This window comes from Pipistrellus hanaki, assembly GCF_964339955.1.
Source record: "Pipistrellus hanaki genome assembly, chromosome: 2".
NCBI lineage: Eukaryota > Metazoa > Chordata > Mammalia > Chiroptera > Vespertilionidae > Pipistrellus > Pipistrellus hanaki.
Window position 1 is genome coordinate 61,157,652 of NC_140504.1, and position 22,581 is coordinate 61,180,232.

Here is a 22,581-nt window from a genome sequence, read left to right on the forward strand (position 1 = left end):
TGGAGGTGAGTATGGAGCTTTAGAAGATTCTCTTTAAAATTTTTATTTTTTTTATTTTTAAATTACCATTGATATACAATATCATATTAATTCCAGGTGTACAACCCTGTGATTAGACATTTATATACCTTTCAAAGTGATCATCCTGATAAACCTAGTACCCATCTGACACCATACACAGTATTACAATATTATTGACTATAATAGAGGCCTGGTGCGTGAAATTTGTGCACTGAGGGAGGGGGTGTTCCTCAGCCCAGCCTGCACCCTCTCCAATCTGGGACCCCTTGGGAGATGTCTGACTGCTGGTTTAGGCCTGATCCCACAGGGATCAGACATCCCTAAACGGGCAGTCGGACATCCCTCTCAAATCTGGGACTGCTGGCTCCTAACTGCTTGCCTGGCTGCCTGCCTGATCACTCCCCTGCCAGCCTTATCAATACTTAACTGCTCCCCTGCCAGCCCGATCACCCCCAACTGCACTCCCTTGTTGGCCTGGTTGCCCCTAACTGCTCTCCCCTGTAGGCCCAGTCTCCCCCAACTGCTCTCCCCTGCTGTCCCAATCGCCCCCAACTGCCCTCCCCTGATGGCCTGGTTGCCCCTAATTGCCCTCCCCTACTGGCCTGATCACCCACAACTACCCTCCTTTGCTGACCATCTTGTGGTGGCCATCTTTGACCACATGGAGCGGCCATCTTGTATGACAGTGTGAGGGTCAATTTTCATATTATCTCTTTATTATATAGGATTCCCTGTACTATAATTTATATCCCTGTGACTATTCTATAACTACCAATCTATACTTCTAAATCCCTTCACCCTTTTCACCCACCCCTCTCCCATTGACAACTATTGTGAAGATTCTTGATCTGAAGAGTGAAGCTGAGAGTTGGCAGTGGGAATGGAGAAGGTAAGGAAAGCCTGAGGCCCACAGATAGCACTTAGATTGGCTATGGAAACAGGATACAGTGAGACAGAAGCATGAAAGATAATCTCACTTTTATTTCTGACTTGATCATGTACCTATACATAGCATGTATACAAGATAAAGTCCCTGTCCTCAGGGAATTTGTTATAAGGCTAATTAGTAAATTCAGCAATAATCTATATATATAAAAGCCTAAATGGCCATTAGGACCAAACAACTGGAACAACTGGACCAGTCACTATGATGTGCACTGACCACCAGGCAGCAGGTGCTCAATGCAGGAGCTGCCTCCTGGTGGTCAGTGTGCTTCTACAGCCAACCTTGTGTGGTCCCTCCCCTTGGCTGGCTAGCAGCCCCCTCCCCCCCAGGCCCCAGGACCCTACCCATGCACGAATTTGTGCACCAAGTCTCTAGTTTATTATATAACATTCATTGGCCAACACTACTCAGAACATGCAGGGATTTAAATGAAGAAGGGTTCATGACCTCTATGAATTCAAAGAATTAAAAATCCATCTAAAGAGACAAAACCATATTAAAAAGCAAATCTCCAAAAATTAGATGTATACAAGTACATGATACTGTGGCACCAGCTGTGTGCAAATATTGACGGGCCCAGATGTGAGGGTCTTGGGTTCTGTGGAGGGAGTCAGTCAGAGGCCATCCTGAGGTATCGTGAGCCCTGAGTCCACACCATCTACAGAATACTGAGCAACATCTAACGATCCCTTATATCTCTATCACTTTTTGGCCCACAATAGTTTTGAAATTTTTGTCTTTCTGTTTTGTTACCCAATAATTTGGTCAGAAGTCAGTAGTTAGAGGAATGCTCTAATTGTAATCCTCACCTCCTGGACTCCAGCAGCCGTGTTCCCACGGGTGCTTTCCGAGTGAGTGTGCTGGACAGAACAGGGGGGCTTTGCCTCCACTGCACAGGTCAACATCATTAAAAAAAAGTTTTTATCTTTATTGTTGAAAGTAATACAGATGTTCCCTTTTTTTTCCCCTGTTGACCCGCTCCAGCTCACACCCATGTCCATGGGTTATGCATACAAGCATACATGTTCTTTGATTAATCTTTTTCCACCCACCCATCCCCATCTTCCCTCTGAAACTCGACAGTCTGCTCCATGCTTCTAGGTCTCTGGATCTGTTTTGTTCATCAATTTATTTTGTTCATTAGATTCTTTATATGAGTAAGATCATGTGATACTTCTCTGACTGACTTATTTCACTTAGCATAATACTCTCCAGGTCCCTCCATGCTGGCTCAAAGGGTAAGAGATCCTTCTGTTTTTACTGCTGCATAGCATTCAATGGTATAAAAGTACCACTTGGGCTGTTTTCAGATATTAGCTATTGCAAATTGTGCTGCTATGAACATAGGGGTGCATATATTCTTTCTGATTGGTGCTCCACTTCTAGAAATATATCTCAAGATTACTGGGTCAAATGGCAGTTCCATATTTAATTTCTTGAGGAAGCTTCGTATTGTTTTCCATAATGACTGCATTAGTTTGCATTTCCATCAGCAGTGTACTAGGGGTCCACTTTCTCCACAACTTTGCTAGCACTTGTCATTTGTTGATTTGTTGATGGTGGCCATTCTCATAGGTGTGAGGTTATACCTCATGTCATTTTAATTTTCATCTTTCATGATCAGTGACTTTGAGCATTTTTATATATGTCTCTTGGCCATTGGTATGTTTACTTTGGAGAAGTGTCTATTTAGGTCCTTTGTCCAGTTTTTAATTGGATTGTTTATCTTTCTTTTGTTAAGTTGTATGAGTTCCTTACATATTTTGTATATTAACCCTTTATTGGATGTGTGATTAGCTAATATGTTCTTCCATACAGTGGGCTCCCTTTTCATTTTGTCAACTTTTTTTTTTTTCTGTGTAGGAGCTTTTTATTTGATGTAGCCCCTTTTGTTTAGTTTCTCTTTTGTTTTCCTTGCCTCAACTTCGTTTTTAAATATTTTGACAAGGTTATGAGAAACCTGTGAGAAATGTGTTAAGGGACATATAAGCTATCTTCTAGAAAAGATGGGGTTGAGTGTAAGTAAATGACTTATCAGTTCTGGGGTCTCCACTAAAAAAGCGAAGCAAAACACCAAAACTCAACCCCACAGTAGCTTCCTATCTGAAAGCCCAGAAACTTTTTCACTTACTATAGGTGAGACCTAGAAGGATAAAAGGGTTGCTCGAGTCCCCATTCAGGTTTCTGAGACCACAAGTCCTATGTAATATTTATTTGTCAATGGATATCTAGAAAGATATAGTCTCAACCCATATCCTCCTAACTCCTTGGCATCTACCCTTTTTTAGTTACATTTGCTTCTTGGCTCCAACATCTGGCTTGAATTCTGTCTCTGATGTTTACCAGCTGTATAACTTCAAGCAAGTTCCTAGCCACTCCCTGCCCCAGTTCCTCGTCAATAAGATGGGAGTGATAATGGTATCCCAGCTCACAAGGTTAATGTGGAATTGAAGGGAAATAATGCTTATTTAAAACCTAGATTAGGGTCTGGCATGTAGTAAGCTGTTTTCAACATCATACTTATTCAACCGAGTGTCCATCCTATAAATCCAAGCCTTGTTTCAACTTGAAGTGGTAGGTTTTTACTTGACTGGAAGAATAAGAGGCAACTTGCCAGTAAGAAGTCAGCCTGTCATAGGTCTTATCAGCCATGTGTGGCGGGAAGAAAATGATCTGCAACATTGTCTTGAGTACCAGAACTTCCAGTGCAGTCTGTATCAGAACCAAGCTCCTAGTCCTTAGATATATAATCTGGAATTGCACAACAGTAACTGAAAATAGAAACTTGTAAGTACTGTGTTTGAAATAGCTTATTCTTATAATAATCTATTTTTATTTTTTTGGCTAACCATTTACTCTTCCTGTATGTTGGCTTACCAATGAACAAAAGTAACAGAAATGAACATATGATTCTATCCAGTTTATACCTCTATCATTTGAAATGCTGGCACCATATAATTTATCCAGGGCACGTTTACTGCATTTCCCTCTGTGTCTGCCTTGAAAATTGTGTGACTTTCTCACTTCTAATAAGTTTACATTAATTTGTATTAAGTTTTTCCAAGGCAAAATTTTTAAAATTGGGATATAAACTATTCTGGAAACATGCATTTTTTCTATACTAAAATTTAGGTTGATTTATATGAAGGATAAACAATTCATCTGAATTGGGAATTAGTGGTTCCCAAAGACTGGTTTCAGACCACAGCAACAACATCACTTGGGAGCATGTTAGAAATATAACTGCATATCCTTAGGCCGCAGCCCTGACTTATCGACTCAGACTAATTAAATGAAAACCTCTGCTTTATTATTTTAGTGAGGTTTTATTTTTTTTCAGGTTCACCCTAATAAAACTCACTTCGCAGTAGCTGAAAAAGGAGTTGCCCCAAAGATCATCATCTATGAATATCCTTCTCTGAGGCCCTACAGAATCCTTCAGGGTGAGTCCAGTAGAATCTTTAAAACATCGGTGTTCGCCCTAGCTCGTTTTGTTCAGTGGATAGAGCTTCAGCCTGTAGACTGAAAGGTGCTGTCTGGATTTGATTCAGGTCAAGGGTACATGCTCAGGTTGCAGGCTCTATCCCAGTAGGGGTGTGCAGGAGTCAGCTAATCAATGATTCTCTCTCATCGTTGATGTTTCTATCTCTCCCTCTTCCTCTTTCTTCCTCTCTGAAATTGATAAAAATATATTTAAAACAAAACAAAACAAAACAAAACAAAACAAAACAAAACAAAAACAACAGTGTTCAAGGTCAACAAAATTGGGAAAAACATGTAACATTATTATATCAGTCAGGGTCCTCCAGGAAGCAGAACTAATAGAAAATTGAAGAAAGACATGGTCTCAACCCATTTCCCACTAAATCCTTAGAATCTACTATCTCCCCCGTTTATTTAAAGGAATTGGCTTATGCAATTGTGGGGGCTGGCAATCTGAAGTCTATAGGACATTACCTGTTAGATCTGTCCAGTTCTGCTAGATGGGTATTGAAATCTCCAAATATCATAGTAGATTCATGTATTTCTTCTTGAAGTTTTTTTCTGTTTTTGCCTCATATAGTCTGATGCTCTGTTGTTAGAGACATACATGTTAAAAATTATATCTTCTTGGAAAATTGAAACCCTTTATCATTAGGTAATGCCCTTCTTTTTTTTTTTTTTTTTTTTTTTTAAATCAATCTTTATTGTTCATATTATTACAAAGGTTCCTCATTTCTTCCCCCCTCCACCAGGTTCCCACCCCACCCTCCGCCCCCTCCCCATCCCCCATTGTCCTCATCCATAGGTGCACAGTTTATGTTCAGTCTCTTCCTCCCTCCCTTTCCCCGATAGTAAATCCCTTTTCAGATAGTAAATCTGTTACTTAGCATTTTCTCATATCAATAATACCTCCACATGCCCAATGATACACTTCACAGAAAAGAATTTCGAAATAGGTCAACCAGCCTCATCCAGGCCCCACCCAAGGCACTCACAGATCAACACCCCAGCCCTATACTAACTCAACACATCCAGATCTAAGCCTTCATCACTTGATTCAGCAGACCCTCAAGTTCCCGCAAAAGTTTCCAGCCATGTCTGAGAGGCAGCCGTGGGCAGGGACAGGCGAGGAGCGAGCTGTTTCGGGCCTGGCTGCTCCGGGCCTGGCCTCTGTTGCTCTGGTTCGTTCCACAACCAGCTGCTCCGGGTCTGGTCACTGCCACTCCTGACCTAGTTGCTCTGGACTTGGCTGTTGCTGCTACAGGCCTGGCCACACCCGACCCGGCTGCTCTGGGCCCGGTTGCTCCGGTCCCGGCCGCTCCAGGCCTGGCCTCTCCCAGCCTGTCAGCCGCTGCTCTGGGCCTGGCCGCACCAGACCCGGCTGCTCCAGGCCTGGCCGCTCCCAGCCTGGCAGCCGCTGCTCCAAGCCTGGCCGCTCCCAGCCTGGCAGCCGCTGCTCCGGGCCTGGCCGCACCAGACCCGGCTGCTCCGGGCCTGGCCGCTCCCAGCCTGGCAGCCGCTGCTCCGGGCCTGGCCGCACCAGACCCGGCTGCTCCGGGCCTGGCCGCTCCCAGCCTGGCAGCCGCTGCTCCAGGCCTGGCCGCTCCCAGCCTGGCAGCCGCTGCTCCGGGCCTGGCCGCACCAGACCCGGCTGCTCCGGGCCTGGCCACTCCCAGCCTGGCAGCCGCTGCTCCAGGCCTGGCCGCTCCCAGCCTGGCAGCCGCTGCTCCGAGCCTGGCCGCTTCCAGCCTGGCAGCCACTGCTCTGGGCCTGGCCGCACCAGACCCGGCTGCTCCGGGCCTGGCCGCTCCCAGCCTGGCAGATGCTGCTCCGGGCCTGGCCGCACCCCACCCGGCTGCTCCGAGCCTGGCCGCTCCCAGCCTGGATGCTCCGTGCTTGGCTACTGCTGTTCTGGGCCTGGCTGCTCCCAACCCGGCTGCTCTGGGCCCGGCTTCTCCGGGCCCAGCCACTCCGTGTCTGGGTGTTCCTGGACTGGCCACCCTGGGCTTGGCCGCCTCTGCCTCAGGCCTGGCTGCCACTGCCCCAGGTCTGGCTGCTCCAGTGCTGGCCGTTGATGCTCTTGTTCTGGCTGCTGCTGCTCTGGGGCCTGGCCACTGCTGCTCCGGGCCCAGCTGTCACTGCCTTGTGCCTGGCCACTCTAGGCCTGGTCGCCGCTGTTCCAACATTCTGTCCCTTTTTTCTCTCTTTTTTCTTTCTTTTTTTTAAAAAAAAAAACAACGCATTTATGTTGCAATGTTGGCTGGTGCGTTGAGTTCTGACTTAGTCTTTGATTTTTCAAGATCTTCTTTGTATTCTTTCTTAAGTAATTTTACTATCATTTGCTCTCACTTGATTTCTTCACATTGAGAACTTCTTTGGTTTCTTCCTCCTTGTCCTGGGAGCTCAGCAGGTTGGCCTGTGGCACCCCTTTGTTCTCCGCAGGCTCCTGTGCTGCTTCAGCCTGTTACTGGGGTCGGCGCCGCCCAGGAAGCAGCCCCCGTCCTTGGCTCCGTTGCCCGCGCTCAGCAGTCGAAGGCTCAGGGGCACCCCCCCCCCCCCCCGGGGGCCCCGTCGCCCGGCTCCTTGCTGGCACCCGGCTGGCCGGTGTCCGGCAGGGGCTCCTGCTCCTCGTCGCGTTCCTCCAGTCTGGAGCTTTCTTTCTCCCTCCCATTAGGGGAGTCCAGGATCAGAGTCAACAGACTGTCCTCTGCGCAGTGTGCGCGACTCCGGGGGCTCGGCCTTTCGCCGCGCTCCCAGGACTCCACCTCACAGCCCCGTCTCCCCCTGCCCGAGCCTGGGTCCCCAGGGACTGGCCCAGACCTGGAGTTCGGGGCGGTCTGGACTGAGGCTCAGTGCCGCCGCCGGAGGCTTTGTTTCTTCCGGCTAGGGTAATCCAGCATCAGAGTCAACATTCAGTCCTTTCGCCGGGATTCCACCTCACAGCCCCATCTCCCCCTGCCGGAGCCTGGGTCCCCAGGTTCTGGCCCATAACTTGGGGCTCAGCGCTGCCGGTTCGGGGGTTCAGCCCAGGCTGGGGGTTCTATTTTCTTCCTGCTAGGGAACACCGGGCAGCACCCAGCCCTCTCCTCCTTTTCCGAGCGCGCAGCATGTCTCCGTACCTTAGGCTTTTTTTCAGCTCCTCTGATTTTCCTTCTGGTTTTCTCCCTCCTTCCTATTGTAGAGTTTTCAGTCAGTCGACTACCTGTAGCTCTGGGCAATGTCCACTCTACATTTTAGTTGTATTCCATTGAAATTGTTGTGAGCTGCTGCGGCTAGGTGTCTACCCGAGCAGCCATCTTGGATCCTCTCGGTAATGCCCTTCTTTATCCCTGATAATTTTCCTTATTTTGAAGTCTGCTTTATCTGAAATTAATATAGCTGCTCCTGCTTTCTTTTGACTAGTGTTAGCAAGGTATATTTTCCTCCACTCATTTACTTTTCATCTACATATGTCTTTATATTTAATATGTAGTTGAGTCATGCTTTTTTGATTCACTGTGATTCACTCTGTCTTTTAATTGGTACATTTAGACAACTGGCATTCAAAGTGATCATTTATATAGTTGGATTAATATCTATATTTATTAGTTTTCTATTTGTTGCCCTTGTTCTTTGTTCCTATTTTTTCTTCCACTTTCCCCCTACTTTTCATGGTTTTAATTTTATATGATTCCATTTTTTCCCCTTTTCTTAGCATGTTATAGTTCTTTCTTTCTTTCTTTCTTTTAAAATATATTTTATTGATTTTGTACAAAGAGGAAGGGAGAGAGATAGAGAGTTAGAAACATCGATGAGAGAGAGTCATCTATCAGCTGCCTCTTGCACACCTCCTGCTGGGGATATGCCTGCAACCAAGGTATTTGCCCTTGACTGGATTCAAACCTGGGACCTTCCAGTCCCCAAGCCGACGCTCTATCCATTGAACCAAACCGGTTTCGGCAGCATGTTATATTTCTTTTTAAAACTTTTTTTAGTTGTTACCTAGAGTTCACAATATACATTTACAACTAACCCAGGTCTACTTTCAAGTAATACTATACCGCTTCACAGGTAGTGTTAGTATCTTATAACAACAAAATAATCATAATTCCTCCTTTCTGTCCCTTATATCATTGCTGCCATTTATTTCACTTATATATAAGCTTACATTCTTTTCACTTATCTGTAAGTATACCTATATACTCAAATACATTGTGGCTATTATTTTGAACAAAATGTTATCTGTTACAACAATTAAGAATAAGAAAAACGTTTTAATTTTACCTTCACTTATTCCCTTTTTGATACTCCTCCTTTCTCTGTGCATATCTTAGTTTTTTATCGATGTTATTTTCCTTCTCTTTAAAAAACTCAACATTCCTTGCAAGGCAGGTCTACTGGAAACAAATTCCCTTTATATTTGTCTGTCTCCAGGATGATTTCACTGGATACAGGATTCTAGGCTGGTGTTTCTCTTGTCTCAACACTTTAAATATTTTATTCCACTTTCTCCTTGCTTGCCCAGCTTTTGAGAAAAAGTTGGATTAATTCTTACCTTTGTTCTTTTGTCAGTAAGGGACCTCCTCTCCCCCTCAGCTTCTTTCAATATATTTTCTATATCTTTCATTTTCTGTAGTTTTGGGCACATTTATCCTGGTTGGTGTTCTCTGAACTTCCTGGGTCCGTGGGTCGTTGTCTGATGTTAATTTGGGGGAAATTCTCAGTCATTATTGTTTCAAATATTTCTTCTGTTCCTTTTGGGCTTCTCTTTCCGGTGATCCCATTACACATATGTTGCACCCGTTGTAGTTGTCCCACAGCCCTTGGATAGTCTGTTTGATTTTTATCAGTCTTCGTTCTCTTCGCTTTTCAGTTTTGGAAGTTTCTGTTGACATAGCCCCAGATGTGTCCAGTCTACTAAAAAGCCCAATGAGGCATTCTTTATTTCTGTTACATTGCTTTTAATCCCTAGCATTTCTCCTTTTGGTTCTATTTTAGGATTTCCATCTCTCTGCTTACATTGCCCCTCTGTTCTTACATGTTGTCTGTGTTTTCCATTAGGGCCCTTAGCATATTAATCATAGTTGTTTTGAATTCCTGATCTGATAATGCCAACATCCATGCTATGTCTGGTTCCAATGCTTGCTCTTTCCCTTCAAACTGTGCTCTATGCTTTGATATGCTGTGCCATTTTTTTTTTTTTTTTTCTTGAGAGCCAGAGTTGATGTGCTGGGCAGAAAGCACTCCTTTAAGTGGGCCTCTAGACATGGCGGTGAGGTGTAGGGGGAGGGGAGCATCCTCTGGTCCCAGGATTAGGTCTCAATTTTTAGTGAAGAGCCTGTTCTTCTGAACTGTGAACTTTAAAATGTTACTCAGGACTTTTCTGCCCCCATAGGTGGGAGAGGATGGCCAGAGTGGGCTGGAGCTGGGGACAGGCACACCGTGGAGATATTGGTCCTTTTATTTTTATTGTCAGATTATTAGTCAACTTGTCAGACTGAGCAACTTGACAGTAACATCTGCAACACTGCAGCTTTAATCTGTTAATTTATTTTTAAATATTGTTAGATTACTCCCTCTCTTCCTCTGCAATCAAGCAAGTATTGCAGTAATGTGAGTTGTAATCATTTTGCCTTCAATTTGTAAAAAGCACAGCATCTGTGAAGACCATTAAGAAAGGGCAGTAAACTGCCCTAACCGGTTTGGCTCGGTGGATAGAGCATTGGCCTGCGGACTAAAGGGTCCCAGGTTCAATCCCAGGCAAGGGCATGTATATTGGTTGCTGGCACATCCCCAGTGGGGAGTGTGCAGGAGGCAGCTGATCCATGTTTCTCTCTCACCGATGTTTCTAACTTTCTATCCTTCTCCCTTCCTCTCTGTAAAAAAAAAATCAATAATAAAATATATATGGCAGTAAACGAGCAAGCCTGTGTTTCAGTTACTCCTTATAATACCCCAGCTCTGCAGGCACTGGGCATTGGTTTCTCCTGAGGACAGGCCTTATTCCCGTCAGAGTGCTCACAGATTGCTCGGGGCATTTCCAAAGGCTCCTGTCCCCCTCCCCCTGATAGAAGCCACAGTGGGTTTTTCTAGAAGTTTACTGAAGCTGGTCATACTCTTGGAGGTAAAGCTCACATTCTGTTAGGGCCGCCTTATGACCGGGTCCCCCTGGAGTTTTCTACTCTCCGACTGGCCCACACAGAGCTTCCAACCATTTGTCAGTTACAGTTCAGGTTTTTGTTTGTTTGTTTTAATCTTTATTGTTGAAAGTATTACATAGCTCCTCCTTTCCCCCTCTTCCAGCCCGCTCCCTTCCTCTCCCCACCTCCAGGCCCTCACCACCCCATTGTCTGAGTCCACTGGTTCCCCCTGCTTTTTGGCTCCTTCCACCCCTGATCCCCGTATCCACCTGTCAGTCTCTCCAGGCTTGAGGTTAACGGTTTGGCTGGGCCCTTAACGCTCCTGTGGACCCAAGAAGAGTCGTCAGTTTTTCAGTCTGTTCAGCTTTTCACTTGTTAGGACTTCCTGGCTCCTTACCAGGAAACCTGAAGTCATCAACTTTTATTTTGAGATTGTTCCGCACCCCACCCGCCCCACACTGGCAAATTTTAAATTATAGATTGAGTTCTTTCTGCTAGCATGCTTTTGTGCTCCCCTCCCATACTACATAAAATGGAATGTTTTCTCAAGTTGTTTTTCTTATGTAAAATGTGATTAAGATTTATTATCTTCCATCTATATTATGTAATTCTTTCTAAAACCAAGGGTAATGTATGATGTTAGAATTATTTATTTAAGGATTCTCGGCATTCTTCTATCAAGGAGGCACTTTCTTTCTCCTTCTCTTTCTGTCTTTCTCTTCTGTGTCTGTGTTTTAAAATCTTGGCATTCTTCCATCAATACACATCATGAAGGGGTCTCTCTCTCTCTCTCTCTCTCTCTCTCTCGTTCTCTTTTATCTCTCCTATGTGTGTGTGTTTTAAATCATACACTCTTGGAAATGAAATAAATACTGCATCTTTTCATCATTTGCATTTCAGATGGGGCTGACTTCGGCTATGCTTACGTGGACTTTAACTTCTGTGGATCGCTGCTGGCCTCTGTTGGTAGCAGCCCTGATTACACGTTGACCATCTGGGATTGGAAGGAGGAACAGCCCATACTGAGGACAAAAGCTTTTACCCAGGAAGTCTTTAAGGTTACTTTCAATCCTGACGATGACGAGCAGCTTACTACCGCAGGATCGGGCCACATCAAGTATGTGTGTGACTGATACAGGTGCTAGGGGATTACAGTGAGGGCATTTTCTGAGGGAATCGACCAGCTGGAGACATTTTTGCTGATGTTGTTAACATTAAGATACCTTTAAAATGTGTTATTTTAAAAGTTAACTAGTTGGATATGGGGATTTATTACCACAGACAGCGCTGACAAAAGAAGGGCTTTTAAAGTTAGCCTGCTGCCGTCTTAAAGGCCGTACCTCCTTAAACAGTTTGTATATTGTCTGCCTAAAGTTGGCATAGTATTTCCAAATTCATACTGCGCTTTCACATTGCCTATGAAATTTGTTGTTGGAAGCAATATTGTATGACTAGGGGCCTGGTGCACTAAATTTGTGCACTGGGGCGGGGTCCCTCAGCCCAGCTTTCTCCCTCTCACATACTGGGAGCCCTTAGGGGATGTCCTACTGATGGCTTAGGCCCACTCCGTGTTGGTAGCAAACCTAAGCCACAGTCTGGTCTCCCTTTGTGGGAGGCGACCAGGCTGATCAAGGGAAGGTGCCAGCCCCATCACCCTGATGTTGCAGCCACTGCCAGTCACCACAGCCACCAAGGTATTTTCATCAACATGGACTCCAGTCCCTTCACCATGAAAAAATGACAACTTTCTTTAGGCATTTTTAAGATGTGTTTTTCATAGGATATGCATTTCTTTCTTTACTTTTCTTTTTATCCTCTCCTGAGGATATGTTTCCATTGATTTTTCCCCCTGCCCCAGGCTTTAGGTTTGGGAAGGGCCCTCCCCTCCTTCCCGCCCCTCTGATGTCTGGCTGGGAGTGACCTGGCTGCCAAGGAGGTTCCCAGGACCCAGGTATATATGCAAATTAACCGCCAGCTTTGTTGGGTTAATTTGCATACTCTGACTGGCTGTGGATGTAGCAGAGGTATGGTCAATTTACATGTTTCTCTGTTATTAGGTAAGATACAATAGATAAGCTCTTTTGGCATATTAATTAGATGAATGAATAAAGGTGATAATATATGTGACTATGAAATATATAAATGCTTTGAGGTAGGTACATGCAGTCTCTCTTGTCTACAGATTCTGGGAAATGGCTCAAACATTCACTGGTCTCAAGCTTCAAGGCTTCCTAGGTCGATTTGGCAAAACAGCCACTAGCGATATAGAAGGCTACATGGAGCTCCCAGATGGGAAGGTGAGTACAATGATAAAACTACGTCTTCAAGTGCCATGTACCTAAGAAGGCACATTATGCATTCTAAAGCACACTGCCAGTATTAGCAATAATCCTATAATTGTGAATATAGTGAGCATTTAATTTTGTTTCTTCAGATGATCAATTTAATTAACATATTTCCATGAAACTGTCATAACCCACATCTACCTATCACTGGCTGTTTTGTTTTTCTTAAACCTCACCCAAGGATATTTTCCCACTGATTTTTAGAGAGAGTGGAAGAGAGAGGGAAAGACAGAGAGAAATATTGATGTGAGAGAAACACATTGATTGGTTGCCTCCTGCACGCTGCTGCGCCCTGACCAAGGAGGAATCTGCAACTGAGGTATGTACGCTTGAACAGGTTGAACCTGGGACCCTTCTGTCCACTCTGTTCACTGAATCAAACAGGCTAGGGCTTGCTATTTTGTTTTTAATAAATATTATACACAATATGCAGACATTTTCCTCAGTTAATATAATGATATCCTTGTCACTTTTGTCATAAAGTTGTAGTGTTTATCATTTCCTTCTTTTCTTTTCCATGATGCTTCAAGAGGATTTACTAGGTCAAAGGTAATATACTATCTTGTGGCTTTTATTTTTATTGTCAGATTATTATTCAAGATTGAGCAACTTTACAGTAACATCTGCAACACTGCAGCTTTAATTTGTTAGTTTATTTTTAAATATTATTAGATGACTCCCTTTCTTCCTCTACAAAAAATATAGACATATTACCTGTAGAATTAGTTCTCCATTAATATTATATTTGGTTTCCTATTAGGACTATTTTTTGTAATCATTTCAATTATAAGTAAATACCAGTATACAAATATTACTCTAAGGAACAAAATGTTCTAGTCCTCTACCTAAGGGGAGGGGTGTTCTTAATTTGAAATCATGGCATGTAGGAGAAAATAGAAAGCATTGGATGCTGGCGAGGCAATAGTATATCCAAACCTATAAGATGGTTGTAAACTATTCCACCTTGAAATTCTGAATACTGTAATAATTAAGTGATATAAAGATTAATACAACCCTTGTTAAAAACATGGTGTGAGATGTATTTTTAAAAGGTTCATTGGAGATTGTGTAGATATAGAGGAGAAAGAAGTCTTTTTAAATAAGAGAGCCACAAAAGGAAATGTTTATAATTAGGAATAAATATCAGATACTTAAAAGACTAATTAGAATAAAGATTTCATATTGGGAAAGAGCGGGGAATTAGATTGAGAAGTATGGTTAGGTCCTCGTGTGTGAGGGGTTTAACAGCCAGGCAGAACCATTAAACATTGGAAAAGTAGACTTGCAAAAGAAAGAAGATGTAGATACATTTGGCCACGCAAGGCCAGGTGAGTTAGAGAAAGGGAAATCTGGAGTCCAGGAGATGAGCTAGGAAGGAAGATGTTCTTTCCTCTAACAAGGGGTGATCAGGGCCCAGACTTTCCTGAAGACAGATGGAACAGGAAAACCTGCCATGAATGACATTTCAGAAAGGAATGCCATAGAAGCTCTGGTGAACTTTCGTGGCTTTGGTCACTGGACAGAGAAACCAAGTCTAAATGAAGACTCGACCACAGATGGGCTGAAGCTTAATAGGTAAAATAGATAAAAATAAGCAGACAAATAGGTAGAAAAGACTGAGTGAGATAAGTTACTCCGGGTGAGAGGGAAGTGGGGATGCAGAATCTAGAGCAGGCTGGCAAGAATTAGGTCAGTTTCCCAAAGGGCATTCCATGGAGCATTGGTCTGCACAGCAGCTCTATGAAAATAAGGCTTCCTCTTCCAATTCCTTCATAACTGAAGTTCTTCTTGGTGACGCCCAGTGAACCCCTCCAAGAAGTCCTAGAGGAGAGAAACGTGTTTGCCTTTGTTTAATCCGGCATCTGTCCCCTTAGGCAGGGGTAGTCGGAGCAGGAGCTTTCGAGGAACAGTGTCTGGTTTAGAATCTGGACTCCTCTGAGTAATTTTGGGCAAATTAGTTAAATGTCCAGTTCTTTAATTTTTTTTTCTTTGTAAAATGGAGATAATAATAACCAGGGCTTTCCCTGGCCCACATGGTTTTGTGTGAAAAGAAAAACTGTCTTTCCTGGGGAAATAAAGTTCCAACCTGCACAGTTGTATGTATTATTCCCAATAAATGTACCTGGTTCATATGGTTGTTATTATTACATAACTTTATGTATGTAAGGTGTCCATTAATATTACCTTTTAGGTACCACCTGTTAAACGTCCCAAGAACTAGTGTTTGGTGGTACGTACTTTGGGAAGTGCTGGATTAAATGGATTAACATGAGGTAGTTCCAGATAACTATCCTTCTTTGAAATTGGATACTGTTATGCTGTAATCTTCTGAGCTGAGTGATGCCCTCACAACTTATCAAACATCTTATAACAGTTGATATTATCATACTTAAAAAGTAGAATCTCATTTGTCAAGAACTTTAAACATGCCTCTAATTTTTGAGCCAGTAATCCCATTCCTGGACTATGTCCTTAAGACATAGATAGTAGATATGTTTGGAAAAAAATGCCAGCAGCACACAGCTTAGTCACAATAATGAAAATGATGCATAACTCTCGGAGGAAATATATCAAAACGGATTAGTGGTTCTTCTTGGGGCAGTGCATTTTTATTTCTATATTTTCTTATTTTTTTTTCATCTTAAAAAAATTTTACTTCCATAATCAAGAAAAATAATCTTTTAAAAATTATTTTTCCTGCTATTTGAGTTACATGTGTCTGTCTTATTGCACATTCCTTCCTCTGTGCACACCTGCCAGGTGCTCTCGGGATCAGAATGGGGTAACATGCTGGTCTGGGAAGCTGGCCACATCAAAGTCGAGCTCTGTCGCTCTGCAAATACAGTTTGTCACCATGGCCCCATCAACCAGATCATGCTGGACGAGGGGGAAGTTATCACCATCGGGTCAGATGGATGGGTTAGGGTAAGTTTTCTTGATTCTTGGGACAGTAGCACCCACATCTGAGCCTTTCAGATCACCCAGTTGGTTCTATCCACTTTTTTATTTTATTTTATTTCTCACAAAGGTCACTTTATGAAGAAAATTAGTGGTCATTTACTCCCAGGGCCAACTCATTTTAAAGAATGCTTCTCTTATGGTAAATATTTGAATTCTAGTCAAAATTAATTTACAGCATATGAGCTCTGAAATGTTCTGAGGGGGTCTTTTGTTACGTTGATTCTGTTGCTGAAATAGTAGCCTCAGAAAATGAAAGCCCATGTTATCACAGTGTCAACAGTGGACACAGATGTTCTTCTAAAATGCCCGCTATGAACAGGTCATTTTCTAGGGACAAAAGTGCCAAATATTTGTTGTTGTTTTTTCTTTTTTTTAAAACCTGACCTGAGGATATCATTTTATTGATCTTTTTTTTTTTTTTTAGAGCTAGAGGAAGGAAGGGAGGGAGGGAGGGAAGAAAGGAAAGGGAAGGAGAGAGAGAGAGAGAGAGAGAGAGAGAGAGAGAGAGAGAGAGAGAGAGAGAGAGAGAGAGAGACATCAATTGGTTGCCTCCTGTGTGCCCTGACCAGGGGTGGAAGCTGGAACCTAGCTAGGTACCTTGGCCTGGAATTGAACCCACAACCTCTTGGTGTACAGGATGATGCCCCAGCCAATTAAGCCACCCAGCCAAGGCTCGTTGGTTATTTTTATTTTTTTAAAATATATTTTATTGATTTTTTACAGAGAGGAAGGGAGAGAGATAGAGAGCTAGAAACGTCGATGAGAGATTAACATCGACCAGCTGCCTCTTGCACACCCCCTACCGGGGATGTGCCCGCAACCAATGTACATGCCCTTGACCGGAATCGAACCCGGGACCCCTCAGTCCGCAGACCGACGCTCTGCCACTGAGCCAAACTGGTTTCGGCTGGTTATTCTTTCCTGAGTTACCAATCAGGAATATACTCCAAAGTGAAATGAGAGGGTTTGGCTATGGATGCACCCTCCTCCTCGCGCCTGACACCAGTGAACTCACCTGTGGACACTCTCCTGCCCATAGTGTGGGCTGAGGTGGAAGTTTACTCCTCCTAGCTATGGTCACACCTCCGTGTGTGTACCGTGCTAGCACTGACAAACCCGGAGCCTCCTGATTTGCCTTGTGATCCCCTTGGCACAGATTCCTTCTGGGGCCTTTCATAAGGAAGTGGCAGTGTTCTCTGGATGTTCTTTAGGACGTATGATTACCAGAAATAAGACTGCTTTCTAAACAGTCTGTTCATTGTTGACATCTACAGAGCGTACTATGTCTAATATACTGTTTATGCCATATCCTCTGCCTCTTACCATTGGCTTTTTTTATATAAATATATATTTTATTGATTTTTTACAGAGAGGAAGGGAGAGGGATAGAGAGTTAGAAACATTGATGAGAGAGAATCATCGATCAGCTGCCTCCTGCACACTCCCTACTGGGGATGTACCCGCAACCAAGGTACATGCCCTTGACCAGAATCAAACCTGGAACCTCTCAGTCCGCAGGCCGACGCTCTATCCACTGAGCCAAACCAGTTTCAGCATTACCATTGGCTTTTTGAACCCAAGTATAAATTTTTTTACATTTGCCATATTAAATTTAATCTTGTAAGATTTTACTCATTACCGAGAGTTTCTGTCCTTATTCTTATGTCATACAATATATTCACTGTTCTCAAGATATATCACCCAAAAATGACAAGGTACCAAATGGAATAAATCCTCAAGAGAAAAGTTAGGTATTTCACAGAGGATCCCTTCATGGACACTGCTAATTTTTAAGGTTGCTTCTCTTTTCAAAGTCCACTCTCATCTCTTCACTCGCATTAGGAAAAATTTACCCCAACTCCAAGGTATTAGTCTGGCCCTGGGACCTGGGCCTCCTGCCACAAGGCTAATCAATGGGACAGAGTCCGAGTTATTGAGTCCAGGATGTGTCAACAGAACCATCAAGACTGGGCTTTGGCACTTCACAGAGGAAGTCCTTCCGAGTGTCTCTGCTACATGAGGTGACTGTGCTCCCTCGTCCTTCCTGTAGCTTTCTGGTCTCCTAAGCCAAGAACAACAATCCTTATCTGGATACTACAGTTTAAGTTAGGGGTGTCGAACTCAATCAGAGAAGGGGCCAAAATCTAAAATCCAGCCGAAATCGCGGGCCGAATGGTTTACTGAACAGTCATAAACTGACAATGTCATAAACTGACAGCGGAGTGCAGTGATGACAGCGCGGTGCGGGCCACATTGCAAGGCCTGGCGGGTTGGATTTGGCCCGCGGGCCTTGTGTTTGACACATGTGGTTTAAGTCAATAATAAGGAAGAGGGATATTTTCTAATGAACACATCATCTACATTCATTTTCTCTGCTTATGATGAAGATGGTGTTTGAATTATTAAGTTCCATTTCCCCTTTCCAGAGGCCTACTAGTGAATGTGTATAAAACAGGGCTTGTTGAGCCAAGCGAACAACTTATTCCTGATAGCCACTCCCTGTGCAGAAAGACCTGTCAGAAACCTTGAAATACAGATTACTTTGGGAAAATTGGAATTCTTAATCAGAGTTGTATTTTTCTCACAAATCTCTATAAATTCTAGTACAAAGGAATTTCTTTATGTTTATTTTCTGGCTTAGAAAACAAATTCAGAAAACTGCTGTATGACTAAAGTATTTTCTTATTAATTTTATGAGATCTGGGATTTTGAGACCATAGATACTGCCGATGTTATAGATGATACTGGATTGCTAGAGATTGAGCCCATCAATGAACTTCAAGTGGACAAGAACGTTAACCTCTTCTCCATGATAAAAATGAACGATGCAGGAAGTAACTTTTGGTTGGCTCAGGTAAATTGCATTCTTCCCTCTTGGCTCTTTAAAAGATACCTGGACATAAACTTAAAATAGTATTATAATTTATTGTCATTGGAAGTCCATTTTACTATTAAGACTACTATTGATACCTGAATGAAGAGTTCCAGAATTTGGTATTTTAATTGACCTATATTTTATACACATTTGTATATGTTAAACTAACTACAAGTATAATGAGATTGCTTTGTTTACAGTGTGGTTGAGTTCTAAGATATATAGAAGTTGATTTAGTTAAGATATTGAAAAATATCCTAATATATAAAAACCCAGGGTCCATGCTATGGCAACCCAGCACTGACTGCGGCCTGTTGTGGGTGCAGTGACCCAGTACTGACTGCTGAGAAGGCTGTGGATCAGGCCCAGAGAGAGGTCCGAAGAGAGAGGCAGGGTCTGATCTGTAGCCTCCGTGGTAGCTGTTGATCAGCTGTTGCCTCTCTCTTTCTCTCTGGGTTTCACCAGCAGCCATGCCTCTGTTTCTCTCTGGCCCTCTGTGTGGGCTGCTGATGAACCCCGCCTCTCTGATCAGGCCTAGAGATAGGCCCGGAGACGCTGGCTGGCATAGAAACCAACCAATCAGAACCAAATCTGGGTGAACCATGAGAAGCCAATGACTGCCTAGGAGGTGGAGCTTTTGACACTGATTGGTATAGAAACCAACCAGTCAGAACCAAATCTGGGTGAACTGCCAAGGCAGAACCGAAGGTAGTGGCTGAAGGGGGGAGTTTTAAGGGCAACAGCTATTTGGTACAAGGTGTAAGAAAGTGGTTCAATTTTTTAATGACCAGTTTGGCAGTATAGTCATCTGGATAACAGTCTGGATGTAGGGATTATGTATTTTTGTCTGCCAAGAGCAACTCCTCCTGCTGAAAAAGCTCCCCCTCCTCCCCCGCATTTAAGCAATCCTATCTTATATAATCTATGTATACTAATAAAAGGGTAATATGCTAATTAGCCTGGGTTGACGGGCCATCTTATGGATGCACGACTTCCTTCTGGACAAAGCCATGGTGGTGGGGGCCGAGGCAGAGAGGGCAGTTAGGGGCAAGATCAAGCCGGTAGGAGAGGGCAGTTGGGCATAACCAGGCCAGCAGGGGAGGGCAGTTGGGGGTAAGATCAGGCTGGCAGTGAGGGCCATTGGGGGCAAGATCAGGCCAGGAGGGGAGGGCAGTTGGGTGCAACAAGGCTGGCAGGGCAGGTCAGTTGGAGACAAGATCAGGCCAGCATGGGAGAGCAGTTGGGGGCAAGATCGGGTCAGCAGGGGAGGACAATTAAGGGTTATCAGGCAAGCAGGCTGAGACAGTTAGGGGTGATCTGGCAGGCAGGCAGGCAGAGGGGTTAGGGGAAATCAGGCAGGCAGGCAGGTGAGTGGTTAGGACCCAGCAGTCCCCAATTGCGAGAGGGATGTTCGACTGCCGGGGTACCTGAGTGGAGAGGCTGCAGGCTGAGTTGAGAGACACCCCCCCCATGCACAAATTTTGTGCACCAGGCTACTAGTGTGTGTGTGTGTGTGTGTTTTTTAATATTATTGTTTGTTCTTACTTTAAGAACAAAATTATTATAGGAAGAAAATTATTTTAATTTTCTAAAACTTCAAAATGATAAGACAAAATGTTATTAAGTATTTAATTTTTTAGGATGCCGGTGGAGCCATATGGAAGCTTGACCTCAGTTTTTCAAATATTGTAAGTTGCATGTTTTCTTATTTTTTTCTAATTTTTATAATAATCTTTGTTATTCTTTATTAAAAGATACTTTTTCTTTCTCCATAATTGATCATTGTTCCCATCAAAAACTTGGTCAAGATATCCAATTCCTGAGGATTCATATTTTTCTCTCTCTCTCTTATTCCATTATTATTGTACATTTAAAAAGGTCTATCTCATAGCAAAAGTTACCTGAAAAGTGCTCTATAGCTAGCATAGAGCACTTTACAGTTTTCATAAACATAAGTCATTTGCATTTGTATTATCTCATGTAATCCTCACCCCTATCCTATTTAGTAGGCAGGCAGTTGCCATCATTTTACTGATGAAGAAATGGACATTGGCATTTGAAGTGTCTTGTGCAAAATCGCACAGCCAGTACTCCATTGCTCCTAATTCCAAAGTCCAGGGTTCTTTCTAACCTATAATGCCTTTTCTTATTTCTATTCAGATAAAATCACACACTTAGTTACAAGGTGCTATTTGTATTTAAACTTGACCTTAATTCTGTGTTAAGCTATCCTTGAGATCTAACATAATTTCTGTCTTTTGATGATCAGACACAAGATCCAGAATGCCTCTTCTCCTTCCATTCTGGAGCCGTGGAAGCCTTGGCCGTGTCCCCTATCACTTACCTCATGGCCACAACTTCCTTGGACTGTAAGTAGGAACTTTAGGTAAAATATAGATGCCCTTTTCGCTTTGCTTTCAATACAGTCTTTTGTATGTGTTTGATTAAAAGCATTTGAGAATTTTTCCAAAAGGGGAGCCTCTTAATGGCAGTGAGGTGAGTCTTTGTGGTGGGGACAGGGCACAGAAGGCAGGCTTTTCCTTTCTATCTCCTTTCTTCCTTCTTGACTTATGGGGAATCTATGTGGACTGTGCAAAGGAAATTAATCTGTTAGTCAATCATCAGTTACTTAAAAAAAAAAACTTTTAAAATAATTTTTTATTTTTCAATTTCAGTTGGCATACAGTATTACTATATTAGTTTCAAGTGTACAACACAATGATTAGACATCTATATAACTCACTTAGTGATCACCCCAATACGTCTAGTACTCATCTGACACCGCATATAGTTATTACAATATTATACTATATTAAGGGCCAGAATTCATGCATCTTAAAAGGAACTGTGGTCCATAAGATTGCAATGGGTACAGGGGTGGGTCTTGGCCCATCCTCTGCGTTCCTTCCTGGCCCCCCCACTGCGTTCCCCGGGTCCCCTGCCTGCTGGCAGCCCCACTCCCACACACTGATGGAGTGGAACTGGTGCCAGCAGCAGGTGCGAGTGGCAGCTGCTGCTCCCGTCACCCCTTGGGAGCTGGGGGAGGTGGAGAAGCCCCGAGGGGTGATTGTGGCCGGCAGCCACTGGCCTGCAGCTACTGCTGGCACCTGCTTACAGCGTGAGCGATCGTGGCTGGCACTAGGTGTGAGCAGGGCTGGCGCCATCAGCAGGTGTGAGAGTCAGGTGGGACTGTGGCGCATGGGAGCAAAGAATTTTCAGTAACCACCAGAGGCTCCCCCTGATGACAGAGACCAGCACCCCATCTTGGTTTGGCGCCCCTGCTCACCTGCACCACCAGCCTGCTGTGGCCGACACCCGCCGTGTTCTGTGCTCTGCCACCTGCTGCCAATGCCCACCATGTCTGCACATGCCCCCTTGTGGTCAGTGCACATCATAGTGACCAGTGGTTTGGTTGCTCCACTGTTTGGTCTATTTGCATATTAGCTTTTTTTTTTTTTTTAAATCTATTTATTTATTTATTTATTTATTTATTTTTTATTTTTACATATTTTATTGATTTTGTTTTTGCCCCCCTCCCTCCCTCCCACATATCCCCTCCCTCCCCAGAGTTTTATGTCCATTGGTTGTACTTATATGCATGTATACAAGTCCTTCGGTTGATCTATTATATTATCTCCCCCAGATCCTCCTCCCCTCCCCACTGTAATTTAACAATCTGCTTGTTGCTTTACTGTCTCTATATCTATCTTTTGGTTCATCAGTTTATAATGATCTTTATTATCCACAAATGAGTGGGGTCATGTGGTGTTTCTCTTTCATTGATTGGCTTATTTCACTCAGCATGATGTTCTCCAATTCCATCCAGGTTGC

At 43.6% G+C, this 22,581-nt stretch overlaps 1 protein-coding gene across 1 annotated transcript in view; it reads left to right on the forward strand.

Moving 5' to 3' along the window:
• The window catches only part of CFAP44 (cilia and flagella associated protein 44), a 119,489-nt gene that overhangs the window by 13,757 nt on the left and 83,151 nt on the right, over positions 1 to 22,581 (forward strand). The window contains exons 7-13 of the mRNA XM_084873970.1: positions 4,308 to 4,410; positions 11,470 to 11,686; positions 12,752 to 12,866; positions 15,675 to 15,839; positions 18,574 to 18,729; positions 20,391 to 20,438; positions 21,020 to 21,119. Of these exons, the coding sequence (XP_084730096.1) occupies positions 4,308 to 4,410; positions 11,470 to 11,686; positions 12,752 to 12,866; positions 15,675 to 15,839; positions 18,574 to 18,729; positions 20,391 to 20,438; positions 21,020 to 21,119 (904 nt within the window). The remainder of the gene's footprint in view (positions 1 to 4,307; positions 4,411 to 11,469; positions 11,687 to 12,751; positions 12,867 to 15,674; positions 15,840 to 18,573; positions 18,730 to 20,390; positions 20,439 to 21,019; positions 21,120 to 22,581) is intronic.